The following is a 17,113-nucleotide window of genomic DNA, read 5'->3' as shown; positions in this document are numbered from 1 at the left end:
TGCAAAAATAAAATGTAAACACATTTTTTGGCTGGATAGTACCATGTGAAGAGGCCAAACATTGAACCTGTCCAGATTCGTCAAGGGCAAGTGAAGTACGCAAGGTTGCAAGCACATAACTACATACTTTAATTCGGATCGGCCTAAATAAACATGTTAGTAGTAGTATTATAGCTTGGTTCCTCCAAGCCCAGAGTTTAGGCTGAGGATTGAGGATGTGCTCAGTGACCTATTGCTCTAACTTCACTGCGGCAATATTTGGTGTCAAAATTCCTCAAAAATGACTCAAAATTCTTAAAAAAAATTCATATTTTGAGTGAAAAATTCTCGTTTTGAAGGAAAATTTGTTTCAGTTTTTATCAACTTCATGACTTTTAGTGGCATGAAAACAGCAAAACAATCAAATGATGTTGATGATTCATCTAATGGTGCTGTTACACCTGTCGTTTCTTGAAAGACAGGCGAATCAGGCATAATGTCTTTGGTATTCCAACCAATATCTGTATTGTATAGCTGGCCGGACTGTTCGTCTTTTTACGCCTTTTAGGTGTGGGGGTAGATGCCATCTGTGAATCTGAGTCATCTTCATCGGCTGAAAGTTAATAAAAAAATATATAGGTAGTACAAGTGACTTTTTTTTCTGTAGATCACCCATAGACAGGAATTTCCACAAATGGAGTTCTCAGTAATGCCATAAACTACACAATTACTTTACAACAGATGCCAGTATCAGTTTTGTTTGCACAGAACTATACTTGTCCAAGAGATTTGTGATGTGTTTGTGTACAGTACAATGATGATCTTCACACAAAATTACCAAAAATATTTATTTTATTAATTTTCTGTCTGGTTTGTCGACTGAATGAATGATACCAGCTTCTATAGTGTATCTTCAACTGTATACAACAGTGATTAGCAAAATAAAGTACAGTGCTCTACAAATATAGAAATTGTGGTACGTTACATTTATTTACAAATGCATTTGAACAAATTATAGCTTCTTGTCTGAATATCATTGGTAATTATCTGAAAACAGAGCATAAAATGTATCTTCTAAAGCACCTATTGTAATATACACACTATAGACAGCCATACTGCAACATCGAAAACAATGCTCATAGTTCAAGTACAGAGTGTGTGCGTGTGTGTTGCTCCTGTGTTGCGAGTGCACAGTGCCGATGTACTGTGTGTTATGGTAACGACTGACCTCAACTGTGATAGTTGTGTATGTAGAAAGGTTTATCAGTAATACAGAACACTTAGCCAGCAGTGGTCGAAGTGATAAGAAACGTAGTCAGTCGCCTGTAAAGGAAGGTCATTCAGACAGTACTTGTGCCGGGATTAGCTCAAAATGTATTTTATAGTACTTGTGCCGGGATTAGCTCAAAATGTATTTTATTTATAAAGTTTCGTATCGGTGACCACAATTGCATTGATTGCCCTTATATATGACATTTTGGAAGCTTCTACTAAAAATATGACATTCAATTACGAGCCAACAATACAATTTTCACCCGAAATTTGTGCTTTACAGAAAAGGTTTCTCGACAAATCCGGTTTATAGGTTCTCTATTTTTATAAAATAAAAAACAAAAAAGCCTTGCAATAATAATCAGATACCTGCATCAGATGCTTCAAAGTCTGGGTCCAGGTCGGAATCATCAACTTCTCCTTCTGATTCCGAGTCAATGACAGGTTCATCAACAATGTCTTGATTTCCACTATTATCTGAAGTATCCATTGTTTTAGTAAAACAATAATAAATATGAAAGCATTATTACGTAAAAACCGCACATTTGACTAATAAGGATATTATCACATAAAACTGCATAGAACCAATGTATATGGTAATAGTCTACCTATACCATACAATCAAAATTTATAAAAATATTATATAAACATTTCAAAACTTCATACGCATGTCTAAATTTGTAGGATGAAATAGAGAAATTAACGTATTGAAAATCACAGCACTCTTTTTATTATTTATATTATGTAGTTTCCGCTACATAATATATAAACGCCGATTTAAAAAATAAGTAATAAAAATGATTACGTCCTGGTTTTTTTACGCTTGACAATGTAGACAGATAGTTGGTAGAAAAACGCGGGACGCAAACTGCTACACATATCCGATTCCAAGATGCGCGTGCGTTCTTGTGACATGTTTTCAACCATCATTCAGTTGTAAAAACACTCGAGAGATAGCAGCTCATCACAGATTATGTACCTAAACGAGTCGGTTGAGACGGCGACCGGGTCTGACTCGTGTAGCGATGTGCAGGGATTTTTTACGCCTCACCTGAGTTATACTCGGGCTTCGTCCCGTAGTACAGTTGCCCTTGCCCGAGTTATACTCGGGCGTCGTCTCCAATGTGTTAATCATACCTATATCAAAAAATACAGTTTTGCAACAGAAAAACAAGTAATTAGATGTTCAATCATATAGCTATGACAAAATGTGTAAAGCAAGAAAACCTGTAGAAGCACAAAACCTTTATCATACAGTATATAACAAAACATATTTTTTTTTTACGGGAAGTAAAACTGCATTACTGGCCAACCTCACTGATTGTAGTGGTCGGCTGTGTACGAGAGTTCGTGTGTCATCTCAAGGATTAGCTTATTTAGTATAAGCATGTCAAACTAGTCGAATATGTTATAATAAATAACTAAAAACTTGATCTTACGTAACTTGCAGAAGAGACCAAATCTGAGAGTTTCGCCACCAACCCACCGGTAAAATATACAATATGTTTATCGTATATGTGAAGTATTCTTTATATTTGTTCGCATATGTATGCACAAAATTAATATTTATTATAATTCTGCTGGGTTGTACATGGTCACTTATGGGTTTAGAACTGAAATGTATCCAAAATAGTAATATTTATCCTCTTACGCGCTATGAGGGTCGAACGGTTGAAGTGTGAGGAGAATTGACAGAGAAAACTGAGCGAAAATCTTACTTCTCTCCGAGGCAGGCAGTTGGCTGGCTCCCCCCATTCCCCTTTTCAGGCTCGTTGAAGAACATGACACCCTGCTGGGCGATAATGAATTCTGAGAAAAGCGCGTTCTTTCCTCCTACTCCTCCATCACCACCCCCCACACCAATCCATCGCTCATCTGTACAGCTAGTGCCCTCTATCAAGGATTTTGGAACTACGGTCTTGTGTTATTTCTCTGCGCGCACGGGAGAAACTCAGGATTTTAGCCTTAAAATAATTTGTAGTTGTAATAAAGGAGTATTTCTATTTACCAAGAATTTTCAGCATTTTATGAGCAACCAACCAAACTTTCATGGTCAAAATAATCCATCTGTTAATTTATTCATACCTGCTTTGTATTAATGATGACAAATTAAGACAAGTTATTTGTCCTACATGGAATTATGTTCATGTCAGTGCACTGCCTTGAATAAATTTTGTACTTGTGTGTGTTTTCCAGAATTCCTGTGCAACCCAGGAGCCAGGAAAGCAGTCGCACTCATCTCCAGAGGCTGTGAAAACTGAAGAAGCTCCTGCTCGGCCAGCGAAGCGTGCTCGCACGAGCAATCCCCTCCCCTCTCAGCCAGCTCCCTCCGTCTCCCCGCGGCCTGTCCAGGCAGCCTCCCCTGCGTTATCTGTCGCCTCCTCCTTGACCAACGATAGTCCGCGGCAGCTAGACTTCATAGACTTGGCCAAAACCAAAGACGAGCCCGTCGACTACGATTCCGACACTGAGAAAGTTGACGAACATCCATCCGTTGTGCACAACAGGGTTGAATCTTTTGCTTCGAACATGCATAAAGAGGAAGAAATTAGTACGTCTTTTGTATCGAACTTCCACAAAAATGAAGACAGTTTTATGCACTTACTAAGCAGTGGTGACAGCAGTCAACATCATGATTCATCACTTGACCGTAAGTAGGGTTGCTGTCTGTATTTTAATTATGTATGAAAAATGAATAAAATAAATAATTATATACATATATGCATGTGTAATTTATCATTCATCAGTTTAGTTAATTGCTTTAATTAATTAGTGTGGGATGTGGTACTCATATTGAATTAGCAGAGTGGTAGAAGAAAAATTCAAAATTAACCATTGGTTTGCAGAATCTGTTTGTAAAAACTTAAAAAGTGATAGACTTGTTTCAGTAAATTATTTCAATGGGTATTACATGGTGTAACTTATTAAATTTGAATAGAAATTTGCCTTTAGGTATGAATGCACTTCCAAATTGCCTGTTTATTATTTCTATAAACAATAAAGTATTTTAAGTTTAAAAAAACCATTTGATTGATTAAAGTACATAATTTAATGACTGACAGTGTTTTAAAAGTGCATCAAATAAATTTTACTGAAATTTTCAACCAATTAGAGAATTTTTTTCACCATTTGTATTGGATTGAAAAATTCTTTAGATGTATTGAATGACTAAGTTTGGTATATAAGCAATTAATTTAAAGGAAGGTGCTAACAACATTGTTAAACTCATTATTAATATGTGTCTTTTAAACATTGTATGTACGAAAAGTAACTAAAAACTAGCATTAAATTAATGTTTAATATTATGTATAAAAAAGAAAAGAAAATAGGAAACAAATACAGTAGAACCCCTATCATACACTTTTCAACGGAGGGCACAAAAATGGTGTATGATGCGGGAAAGTGTATGAAAAGGGAATAGCAATAATATAATTTTTTTTTCAATCTAGCATACCAGCATGTCAGATTAAACTTAAATACATAATGTGTAAATAATTGCATTATATTAATGAAATATATGAATTCATCATTATATATACATATAATAAAACCACCAGAAATGTAAAATACAGTCCATAATCAAGTATAGCTGACATGAGAAACAGTTGCCTTACAAAATGTTATGATTATGAAGTCCTTTCTTGGAGGGGGGGAAAAGTCACAAAGCCTAAATTAGAAATAAAACAAAATAGGCTATTGTAAAAAGAAAATCAGAAATTTTTGCTTGTTTGTTTCATCTTACAAACAACTTTATGCAACAGAACAATTTTCAAAAAAATTTTAACTTGAGAAACGTAAAATACAAAACAATCCGATCATAAGAAAACAATAACAAACGGGTATATTCAGTTCAAAGATTAATGAATGCACAAAATATGAGATCCGTGTCTTGGTAAAGCGCGTGTACCATTTTCATAATCATTGCTAGTTTGCGCCACTAGTCTCGCTTGGTGCTTGCCATAGATGCTACTAGCGAAGTGCACAGTCTTCCTGATACTCTCCATATCTATGGTGTGATAAAGTTATTTTCTTACGTTTGCAAAGGTAAACAATGAACGATTTTCAAAATAAAAGCATTAAAACGTAGTTTATCAGGAGGAATATAACAAAAAAATTTGAATGTTAGGACGTTTCCGCTTCGTAAAAACGTATGAAACGGGAAATTATTGATTTTATAAGTGTATGTTCCGGGAAAGAAAACCATTGTAAATATAGTACTTTCGGCGGGACCAAAATTAATCGGCGTATGACACGGGAAAATGTATGAAACGGGAACGTATCATCGAGGTTCTACTGTAGAATGATTATATGAAATAATTTGTAATATGATAATATAGTAAAATAACTATTGTAATTAATAAGTTAGAAATAATTTGACTTAATATTTATACACCTGATCCTCAAAGTAATGCTGTTAGATTTGCATGGTTTTAAAGTAATGATGCATATAAATTGTGGCATGACTTGAAGTAGCACTCTTTTTCATGTAAACCTGAATTTTTATTTGTGTGCATGCACAATGGCTAGGGCACTTGTGTAGCATTAAACACAATGCAATGAATTAATAATATGACTAATCAACAAACAATAGTTCACTCTTTCCGTAATAGCTATTCGCTTCCTCCATTGCATATTTTCTGAAGCCCAATTAACATTGTAAAGTGCTTTATGTTACGGGGAAATATCTCATATATTCAAGTTATCAGCCAATGTTTACATTACGCCATCCCGCAAGTGAGGCAGCATATCCGGTGAGAAAAGCCAGAAGCTATCAGGGCTAGTTAGTTAATCTCATGCCTACTAGGTTGCATGTAGTTGGTGATTCTTGGCAGAAACGCAGTTAGTACGCAACACAGTCGGAAATATGTTAATAAGTAAAATAATCTTTCTTGATAGTAAAAATGACTAAGTTTATATTTTTAATCATATTAGAATTGAAACATATCTTATATTAATGGCATTATTATTTTATATCTCAGAAATGTTTTTAGCGCTTACTTAGGAAATATTATGCCCTAACACTGTTGTGTAAATAATGCGGCCCGTGATTTTTTTTACCTTGTAATTTAATTTTAGTTTGTTAAATCTCAAAGAGTAATCCAAACTTTTATTTTAATTTACCTGAAATGTTTTTAGACTTACCTAATATTTAATACTGTAAATTGATTATGGGGTCATTCCATGTCAAATCAACACACCCATTTTACATGACCACTTTGGAATCTCCTCAAATTTTGTATAGTGGTAGTAGGTACTAAAAATAAGAAAAATATTTAATTTTAATTTTTTATCTCAAACGGTTTCCAAAATACAGCTATGTAAAGTTTTCAAAAAAGCGCCCAAAAACGCTGGACGAGCGTTTTTCAAATTGCTCTAGAACCTGTTCTAATTAAGCTAGAAAGGTGGGAGTGGTGTCATTTTACTCCATTTTTTATGGACTTTCTTTTGACATATAACACACCATAGGTTGTAATTAAGTTTTTTTTTTCTAAACTCAAAATCAAAATTTTGATTTTGAATATATCAAAAAGTGCGTCCCAAAAAATTTTGAAAAAATTCCTACAAGTAGGCTATATTAATGGTAAGCATAAGTTAAAATTTCAAAATGGGCAGATTATGGCTTCATGGTTAAATATTATCTGCAAAAAGGTGAGATTTTGGGAATTTTAATTTGGTAAAGATATTTTACTATGTTCTATTTTACCAACATCAGTAATGCTAATAATTTTACTATCTATAATAAATCTACACAAACATAGGTGTTGGTAGTTATGGCTGTGGTTATGGTTATAATAAAACGTTTCAGAAGTTTTCTTTCACTTCGCACAGTTTGCAGAGTCTCTTCTTGAAAAATAACTACATGAAAACTGTAAACTGGAAACTAGAATTAGTTTAAAAATTAATAAACTTTGTTTACGCGGCAATGTAGCGATAATCGAGGGTCGCCATGATGGTATGGTCCAGTATGGTCGTATTTATCCCGACAACAACATCGTGTACCTTCGGGAAAGTTCGTATTGATATTAATTTATTATTGAGGTGACTGTTTATTAGTTAATGTCTTTATATAAGTGGATTTTAAAATATGTAGGTATCATTCAAGTAATTTTTAAAAAGCAGTAAAGAATAAGCTAGAAAGTTTTAAGACTAACATTCAGACTGTATTCAATCTGCTCCAGCAGGCAGGAAGGAGAGGGCCTGAGGGGGGAGGGGGCAAGCTTTGCTGACAGGTTGAGACCTGCACCTCACAAGAATAGCTCACATAGCAGTTCGTCTGAGTCTGGTGCTCTTGTCAGTAGAATCAGTAGTTATGCTGAGAACAGTGATGTGATAAAGTATTAGTGAGTGTAACTACTAGTAATGTGTGACAGTAGTGAGTACTGATGATAATACAGTTATGTAATGTACATTATACATGTCAATATTTTTATTCAATTAATTATTATTTAAAGACAATTTTTTGTTGAAACTTGTAAATTGCAAAACGGTTTTAATCAATTTTAAATTTTAGACTTTAAAAAATGGAGAAAAAAGTTGTGTTTATTAGATTACAATGTTTTAATCCCTTAAAAAAAGAAAATCATATAGTCAGGGATAAAAAGACATTAAGAAATGTCACATCATGGATGTGCAGTTTATATCCTGAAATTCCAAAGGAAGCTAAAATTTGCAATAAATGTAGGAAAAAAATTACAGCTTTGAAGACAAACTTAAATGCCAATCAACCTGGCCCTTCAGCTAAGCCTTGCTTAGTGGCATTGAATGATGAAATGTCCAGTTCGGATTCAGACAGGGACCCTAACTTTTCTATTTCGAAAATAATAGTAGATCAAATGAATACTTCTCTTTTGGAGCTAGAAGAGTCTCCTATTGACAAAAGGAAAATCCAATCCAAGCAGTATGCAACAACCAATGCAAGAAAAATTCACTCTGCAATGAAACGAAAACTTTTTGTAGCAGCAGATCCATCATCGTCCAGTCAAGAGGACGATCTTGACCAATCAGTTTTACAAAACCTCAAAGATCAATTTTCCGTTTCAAACAATCGTGTTAAGAAATTAATGATACTTACTTGCCTCCCAGAGGGTTGGGGGATAAGGAAGATTATGAGGGAATTTAATGCGCCAAACTATATGGTAAGACAAGCAAAAAAAATTTTAAAAGAGAAAGGTATATTAGAGACTCCCAATCCCAAGCCTGGTAAGACGCTCTCAGAAGATGTTGTAAATTCTATTCATTCCTTTTATCTAAATGATGAAATCAGCAGAGCAATGCCCGGCATAAAAGATTGTGTATCAGTTGTTGAGGCAAATGGAAATAAAACCAAAATATCAAAACGTCTTATCTTGTGTAATCTGAAGGAAGCTTATACTCTGTTCAAGGAGAAATCCCCCCACATTAAAGTAGGATTCTCTAAATTTGCTGAACTAAGACCAAAACAATGTATTTTAGCAGGCAAAAGTGGCACGCATGCAGTGTGCGTATGTACTATCCACCAAAATGTGAAGTTGATTATAGAAAATGCCCGATTAGGAACTCTAACTAATGGTGAATTGAAGTCGTACAAGCAGTGTATGGTCAAAATGCAATGCAATCCACCAGCAATTACATGTGTCATGGGTGAATGTGCCGATTGTCCTGGGGTTACACCTATACAAACAATTCTTGAAGATGCCTTTGAAGAAAATTTGATAGAAAATGTCACCTTTCGTCAATGGGTGTCTGTAGATCGTTGCACTCTTGAGACTTTAAACAAATCTTCAGAAGACTTTATCACTTTCTTTTTGGAAAAACTTTCACCTCTAATAAAACATGATTTTATTGCTAAAATGCAGTCTGCTTTCATCAATGATAAAAAAGAAAATTTAAATGAATCAGAGTTTGTGATAAACCTAGACTTTTCTGAAAACTACACAATTGTGGTACAAGACGAGGCTCAGAGCTACCACTGGGCTAATGAACATGTAACTCTTCACCCTTTTGTAATTTATTACAAAAGTGAAGACAAACTCAAACATGTCAGTTTTGTTGTGGTATCAGATTGCTTGGAGCACAATACCGTGTCTGTTTATACGTTTCAAAAGAAACTTATTAAATTCTTGACAAAACATTTCCAGGCATTACCAAAGAAGATTTTCTATTACTCTGACGGGTGTGCTGGGCAATATAAAAACAAAAAAAACTTCATAAACTTGTGCTACCATAAAGAGGATTTTGATGTTGAAGCTGAATGGCATTTCTCAGCTACGGCTCATGGAAAGGGCCCTTGTGATGGGATTGGTGGCACGGTCAAGAGACTAGCCGCTAAAGCTAGTCTACAGCGGCCATATGACAGTCAAATCCTGACAGCCATTCAACTTTATGATTGGGCAAAACAAAATATCAATGGAATACATTTTACCTTTTCAACCCAAGAAGATCATATTGAATCTGAAAAGTTTCTCGAGGAGCGTTTCAACCAGGCTATTACTATTAAGGGTACTCAAAAATTCCACTGTTTTATACCTGAACCATTGAGTCTCTCAAAACTAAGAGTTAAAGTTTTTTCGGAAAGTCAAACTGAAGACACTGTAGCTGTTCAAAAATCACCAGATAAATTGCAAATAAGTGATGTAAATGGCTACATAACGGCAGTGTGTGATGAAAAGTGGTGGGTTGCTTATGTTTTGGAGAAGAAGGAAGAAGATGATGAATTAAAAGTAACATTTTTACACCCTCCTGGACCGGCAGCTTCATTTTCATATCCAAGGAAGCCTGATGTGTTGTGGATATCAGTAACGGACGTCCTCTGCAAAGTTGATCCTACAACTCCTACTGGAAGGATTTATACACTTACAGCTGAAGAGACACTAAAAATAACTCAGGCAATGTCAAGTAACAAGTGAATTTGTACTCAGTAAGTAAATGGAATGCCTATTTGTTCATGTACAAACAATTAATACTACCATACACTACATAAACCGTACTGATTTTAGAAATCAACTCTCATTTCAAATATTTTTTACCTATTGAACCCATTGCATGCCCATTTTGAAATTTTGACACATGCTTCCCATAAGTACAACCTACTTTTAAGAATTTTTTCAAAATTTTTTGGGACGCACTTTTTGTTTTATTCAAAATCAAAATTTTGATTTTAAGTTTAGAAAAAAAAATTTTATGACAACCTATGGTGTGTTATATTTCATAAGAAAGCCCATTAAAAATGGAGTAAAATGACACCACTCCCACCTTTCTAGCTTAATAAGAACAGCTTCTAGAGCAATTTCAAAAACGCTCGTCCAGTGTCTTTGAGCGCTTTTTTGAAAACTTTACATAGCTGTATTTTGGAAACCGTTAGAGATAAAAAATTAAAATTTAATATTTTTCTTATTCTTAGTACATACTACCACTATACAAAATTTGAAGAAGTTCTAAAATGGTGAGGTAAAATTTTAATTCAAAGTGTGTTGATCTGACATGGAATGTCCCTATGGAAACAGTGTCTTGATTAAAATGGTAGTTAACAAGCACACTTAAAGTGGTTGGAAAACAAATCATCTTGACTAACATAAATTAGGCTTTTAATTCGTAGGGTGGATGTATATTTATTTCAGTACTTATTTATCTTACTCTTTTTTTCTCCATGAGTTTTGATTAGCCAAGCTCATCAAAACTGAGCGATGTTCTCCCCGAAGGTGAGTTGTTGTAGGTTTACATGGTGCTGATACTGTTCCAGCCCCGGGAATGTTCCGGAGCCTTCCTCCGATGACGGGTGCCCTGGCGCATGACTCCGGGGGCAGCTCCCAGGATGGTGGCCAAGGTAGGACACAGTTTCACTCTGTACTCGCACCAGTGTCTGGGAGAATGAATCTGCAGCAGCTTATCATTCGTGTATGGAAGGTTTTTGCTAACACTGCCATGAGGTGCTATTGCATTTTTTTAATACGTATTTACATTGGCTGAAAGTACTTAATGGTCAGTGGTAGCTTTTAAGATACAAATTAGGTACCTAATTACCAGCTTACGTTGTAGTATGTGAAATAAAGGAAACTTATTTTGAAATTGGAAAGGTTTTTTTTGACATGACGTCTAATAAATCGATGAACGCCGGCTGCACACACGAAAAAGTGTCCCGTTACACACATTTTCCCGTTTCACTGTGTCCCGTCACGCTCATTTTATATTGCTTTTGCTAACCTAAACCACCTAGCATTGCGACCGAGTCCGTGGCGTAATTCTGTTTTCATGCATTTCAATGTAACATTTTCATTGCTCTTTGCTAACCCGTTTCTCTTAGCATTGCTGCAGAGTCCGTGGTGCAAATAGAATTTTTGACTGCATTTTGGTGTTGGGTAAGCCATTTTCCTTCACATGATCCTTGGAACACTCCCATTTGTTTCCTACTTTTCCTATCATCGTCCTATCCTTAACAGAATAACACAGATTGGAAGAAGTTAAATAGCAAACATGTATAAAAGTTATAGTTAAAATAATCTGTTCGTTAAAGTAATAAACATATTTGAATTAATGAGTGCAAATAGAAGTAAATTTATCAATTAAATTGTAGATTTCATTTCACTCCTTCTTTGTATTATTTCAGACGGAATCACACCTTTTTTTTTGTTCGTTTATAATAAACTGGTGAAACCTAAAGATCCACCCAGCAAGGCAAAGATGGTGGTCAGACCGTGGTTGGCTGCTACAAGAATGATGGCAGTTGGCATGGTTTGAACCTTGCTACAAAAATGGTAGCAGAGCTGGGGTTCATAGTTTATTAGTGTGTGATTTCGTCTTTAAACAATCCCAGTAAAAATAACATAAAGTAAATTAAATGTTTAGATATATAATTTTCTTAATATAAATATTTGAGCGGGAATCTTGTTATATATTTTTTTTAGCGCGAATATAAGTAAATTTAATTTTAATTCCTTACAAGCAATATTAATCTAACTTTCACGCGGATGTCACCCAGAATATCCAGCTGTCTCGACCGCACCGCGGCGCGTCCTCGGACGTGACATACACAAGGTTACACACACACCCTGCCCCCCTTTCCTCTCGCCAGACGACCCGAGCCGCCGCGCGGAGCGACGACCGGCCTTATCTTGCCACGCATGCGTGATAGTACGCAGCCTTCTACTCCCCCCTCTTCACCCCGTCCTTCACCTGGGAGGACATTACCCTTTTCGTCGGCGGGAATGCAAAATATTATAAGTACGCGACCCACTAATTATGCAGAGTCAGGGTGCAACCAAATAGTTTAAGTGTTAATTTAAGTTTAAGTTAAGAGTGTTTTGTGCATTGCATGTCAACCTAGAGTGAAAGTTATAGGTTCTAAGAGTTTTTAAAATAAGTTAAACATGATCACTCCGGAGTATCTCCTTAAGGACGAGATAATTTATGAGCTCACACTCCGGGGACAACCGACCTCAGGAGATGTCCAAGAGCTCAGGAAACGACTCAGAGCCGTTTGCCAGAAACAAGTACAACCAATTGTCTGGAATGTACATTTGGACCCACTAGAGGAGTTCAGTATTGTCTGTGGTAAATTCCAAGACATAAGCGCTTATGCTAATGATGTGCACAACGAAACAAACAAAACAAACATACTACGAACCATCACACGACTTAACCACGTTGCCACTAGATTCCACAACCTGTCCATTTTATCAGGAGGTAAATTGAATGGTGTCTACACCAAAGAAATTGACAAATGCCGACAACAAATACCTGACCTCACACATAAGTTGAGTGCAAAACTCATCACCATACAGGACCCACTCTTCGAGAGTATTACTGACGTAATTCCCATCCCTCAGGAACAGATACCTGGTACAAGTACACAGTCTGAAGCAACACCGACAGAAATACCGGAACTACAGACCAAGGTCACACTGGTGTCTCCATTACCAGTATCGCCCCCACCTCCGCCTTCATCGCCGCCACCTGTTTCCTTTACATCAATCCCGTTTCCTGCAATCACTACGATTGGCCACCCATCCACCCACATGTGGTTTCCCTCCGCCTCTATCGCGAGGCCGGTACCCCAGCCAGTCACCAAGGTCACCTACACTCGGCCTATTCCCGAAATCATTGCACACCCCTCTCACCCCACCCAACCAATGTACCTTCCACCAAACATGGTGGGAATGTTTAACCCATACCTCCAGTTCCAGTCAGCATTTTCATCCTTCCAGACCACCCCAGAACTCCACACTTCATCTGCGGCTGTTGGCACGCAAATATCACCCCTACCTCAGGTAAGTGCATCTAGCACCGCGATTTCTCTTGCACAGTCCACCGCCATGACAGCTATTCCCCAACCAGACCCACAAATTCCCCAAGTCAGTCCTTCAATCTCGTACCTCCCTCTGGCACCTGCAGCACCCCTCCCTCCACACAACCCTAATCCTGCACCAAATCACCTCCCACCTCCACCTGGCCAAGGTCAAACAACCCACTTCTACAGTAAAATCGCCCACCCAGCAGAAAGGCTACTCACCAATCTCCCGGAAACCAATGGATTAGATCTTAAAAAACTGATTGAGTTTTTGCGACAGTTACTGAAATTACACCAAAAATGTAACCTTCCTGACAAAGTATTGTTTGAGATAGTTTTTCCCCTTACCCACCCACCTCTCAGCGAACGAACCTCATTGGCAATAGAAAATAACCTAACCTTTGATCAGTACCATGCTGACATATTAGATTTTTTTATTCCAGCGCGCATGCTCACAAACCTGCGACTTGATTGGTACAACAGACTTCAACAGAAAGACGAGCCATTAAGTAAATACATTGCTGACATTAAGGAAGCCGCTCGAGTCCTTTGATTAGGCGCCTCAGAGTGCGAAATCGTTTCCAATATCCTAGATGGAATTAGCCCTGCAGAGCGATCGCGAGCAGTTTTTCAGAACAGACCACATACATTTGCGGAGCTGGACCGTTTGTGTATACATGCCACTAATGTAGAATTCGCCGACTACCAAAGGAATCGTTACCCGAGTTACCTTGATCGACACCCCATTCTGTCAGTATCACAACCCCAAATGAGAAAAGAGAACATGAATACTTTTCACAAAACAAAACAAAATGACTACAGTCACCATCAGAGTGGATATAATCATAACCAGCAACAGATGCCATTTTGTAAATTTTGTAAAAGAACTGGGCATGTGATTGAACAATGCCGCACAAAGTACAGACAGAAAACTTATTACCACAATTACTACAACAACCAAAAAAACGAGTAACGAGGTGGCCAGAAAGCAATCCTTCTGTGCCACCTAAACAAAAATCATCTTCAGATAATTTCTGCAATACAGTCACTACTCCACATGCACCGAGTAGATACAATAACAGATTTAATTACCACCCATGGAGTAATTACACTACGCAACAACAACAAAAATACACAAAAAAGTCAAATAGGTCACAAAAGTCAAACAAGTGTCGTAGAAGGAAAAAACGCAAAATATACACAAATTCGAATAAGGTAAAAAAATTTTACCGACCCTATGGCACATTGTGAAAATTGCATAAATCCTAAAAATTTAGGCAAGAGGACATGTCATAATATATTCGCAGGTATACCAACAGTATTACCTTATGCGAGCACTTTGATTGGCAAACACGAAATTTCAGGACTGATTGATACAGGCTCGGTCCGAAGTTTTATTTCAGCAAATCTTTTTCATGTTTTACAAAAGGAGAAATTGGTTCAGGAGATTAAACCAGTAAAAATACAATGTTTAACCGCATCAGAGCAACCATTAAAGGTTAACCAAGTAACCATCATTAAAGTTAAAATTGATTATTTACCTGGATGTTTCCATTTTTAGTTGCACAGGATTTAGCTAGTGATCTAATTTTTGGATCGGATTTAATTTCGAAAACAGGCTTAGTAATTGATTTGCGAGCAAGAAATTTCAAGTTCAAATTTAATAAATCTGTTGTCATCCCATTTGTTTCATCTAAAATCCAGCATCAGAGTAATGTAAATGCAACACATACCGAAGCTGACGATGAATGTGAGTTATCCCTGACACACCTCGATACATCGCAAAGAAAAGCAGTGGAAAATCTATGTCATAACTTCCCAGATGTCTTGACAAAGAAACTAGGTCGCACTCACTTAGTGCAATATGATATAAAACTTTTGGATAAATCCCCAGTCAGGTGTCACCCATATCAATTATTGGGTCCCAAAATGTAAATCATGCGCGAACACATACAAGACCTATTGGACAAGGATGTACGTAATTGAACCATCGACTTCCAGTTTTTCCTCTCCAGCATTTTTGGTCCCCAAAGGTCAAGGTCACCGCTTAGTTGTGGATTTTCGAAAAATTAACAAATAGATAGACATAGAAATGGTACCATTACCTGATTTGAATTCAGCTTGCCATTGGTTTAGCAAAGCCAAATATTTTAGCGTTTTTGATCTTAATTTGGCCTACCATCAAATACCATTAACACCAAAATCAAAACACATCACCGGCTTTTGCGTGCCCTGAAATTTGTATCAATATAAAGTAGTTCCATTTGGACTAGCCACAGGCGCACAGGTACTGACTCGCCTCCTAGACCAAGTTTTTGGCGATTTAAAATTTAAATTTGTATTTAATTACCTGGATGACGTTGATGTGTATTCCAAATCTTTTGAAGACCACCTAGCTCATTTGTCTGAAGTTCTCACCCAGATGCGTAAAGCAGGACTGACAGTAAACACAAAGAAGGTTAAATTCGCAGTTTCTGAAATTTCTTTCCTAGGACACATAATTTCCAGTAGAGGAGTAACAATTGACCCAAGCCGCACTCAAGCCATCGCAGATTTCCAACCTCCAAAAGATCCAAAAGGAATTTCTAGATTTATTGGAATGGCTAATTTCTATGCCAAATTCATCCCAAATTTTGCAGAACATGCAGCCCCTTTAAATGCTCTTCGGAAGAAAAACACTTCGTTCAATTGGGGTCCTGAACACGACAAAGCTTTTAGTTATTTGAAACAAGCTATAGCCAGCCCACCTGTTCTTCAAATGGCGGATTTCACTAAACCATTCATACTACAGACAGATGCATAGAGTGTCGCCATTGGTGCAGTACTATCACAAGAGTTCGATGGCCACAGGCAACCAATAGCTTTCGCCTCTCGCATCCTAACTCATCAAGAGAAGAAATCGTCCTCAGTTTATGAACTCGAGTGCCTAGCAGTTGTATTCGGAATCGTCAAGTTTCGGCAATACCTTGAGCACAGAGAATTTTTATTAGAGACCGACAATCAGGCCCTTGCTTGTCTTTTGGCTCACCCCAAGCAACTAGGAAAACTAGGCAGGTGGATAGCAAAAATTTCCTCACTTAAATTCACTATTCAACATATCAGAGGTACTCAGAATATTGTAGCAGATGCTCTTTCTCGAATGTTCGAGAATCCCTCCAAATCTAATCTTCAGGAGGAACCCCCAGTTTCATGTAATGCTCTACTCATGGATTTTCCTTTAGCTTTTTCAGACTTACAGTGTCACCAAAATTCAGATCCTTACATTTCAGATATTATTCAGCAAATAAAATCAGGAACACCGCCAAAATATTGCAAAATTTCAAAAGGTCTCCTGTATCGACGAACAGCACAATGCAAAACTTACAGAATAGCCCTTCCTCAGAATTTAAGAGACATGGTTTTTAGATATTATCACAGCTCACCCATTGGAGCACACCTGGGCACATACAAAACAATTGACGGCATACGCCGCCATTTTATATGGGATGGAATGCATAAAGACATTGCTGAGAAGGTAAAATTATGTAAATTATGCGCCCTGAGTACACCAGCCTAACAAAGTGTAAATCGCCCTTTAGTAACCAAATTATAGAGCAAATA

The 17,113-nt window shown here is 36.9% G+C and overlaps 1 protein-coding gene across 19 annotated transcripts in view; it reads left to right on the top strand.

Moving 5' to 3' along the window:
- Positions 1 to 17,113, top strand: part of LOC134545329 (broad-complex core protein-like) — a 164,751-nt gene that overhangs the window by 27,102 nt on the left and 120,536 nt on the right. For all 19 annotated transcript variants that reach the window (XM_063388578.1, XM_063388576.1, XM_063388577.1 and 16 more), the window contains exons 3-4: positions 3,448 to 3,901; positions 10,970 to 11,053. In XM_063388578.1, coding sequence (XP_063244648.1) covers positions 3,448 to 3,901; positions 10,970 to 11,053 — 538 coding nt within the window. The remainder of the gene's footprint in view (positions 1 to 3,447; positions 3,902 to 10,969; positions 11,054 to 17,113) is intronic.

Source organism: Bacillus rossius, chromosome 1, assembly GCF_032445375.1.
Source record: "Bacillus rossius redtenbacheri isolate Brsri chromosome 1, Brsri_v3, whole genome shotgun sequence".
In the NCBI taxonomy this organism is placed as follows: domain Eukaryota; kingdom Metazoa; phylum Arthropoda; class Insecta; order Phasmatodea; family Bacillidae; genus Bacillus; species Bacillus rossius.
The sequence above is the reverse complement of the archived record's forward strand: the minus strand, read 5'-3'. Positions and strand labels throughout refer to the sequence as shown.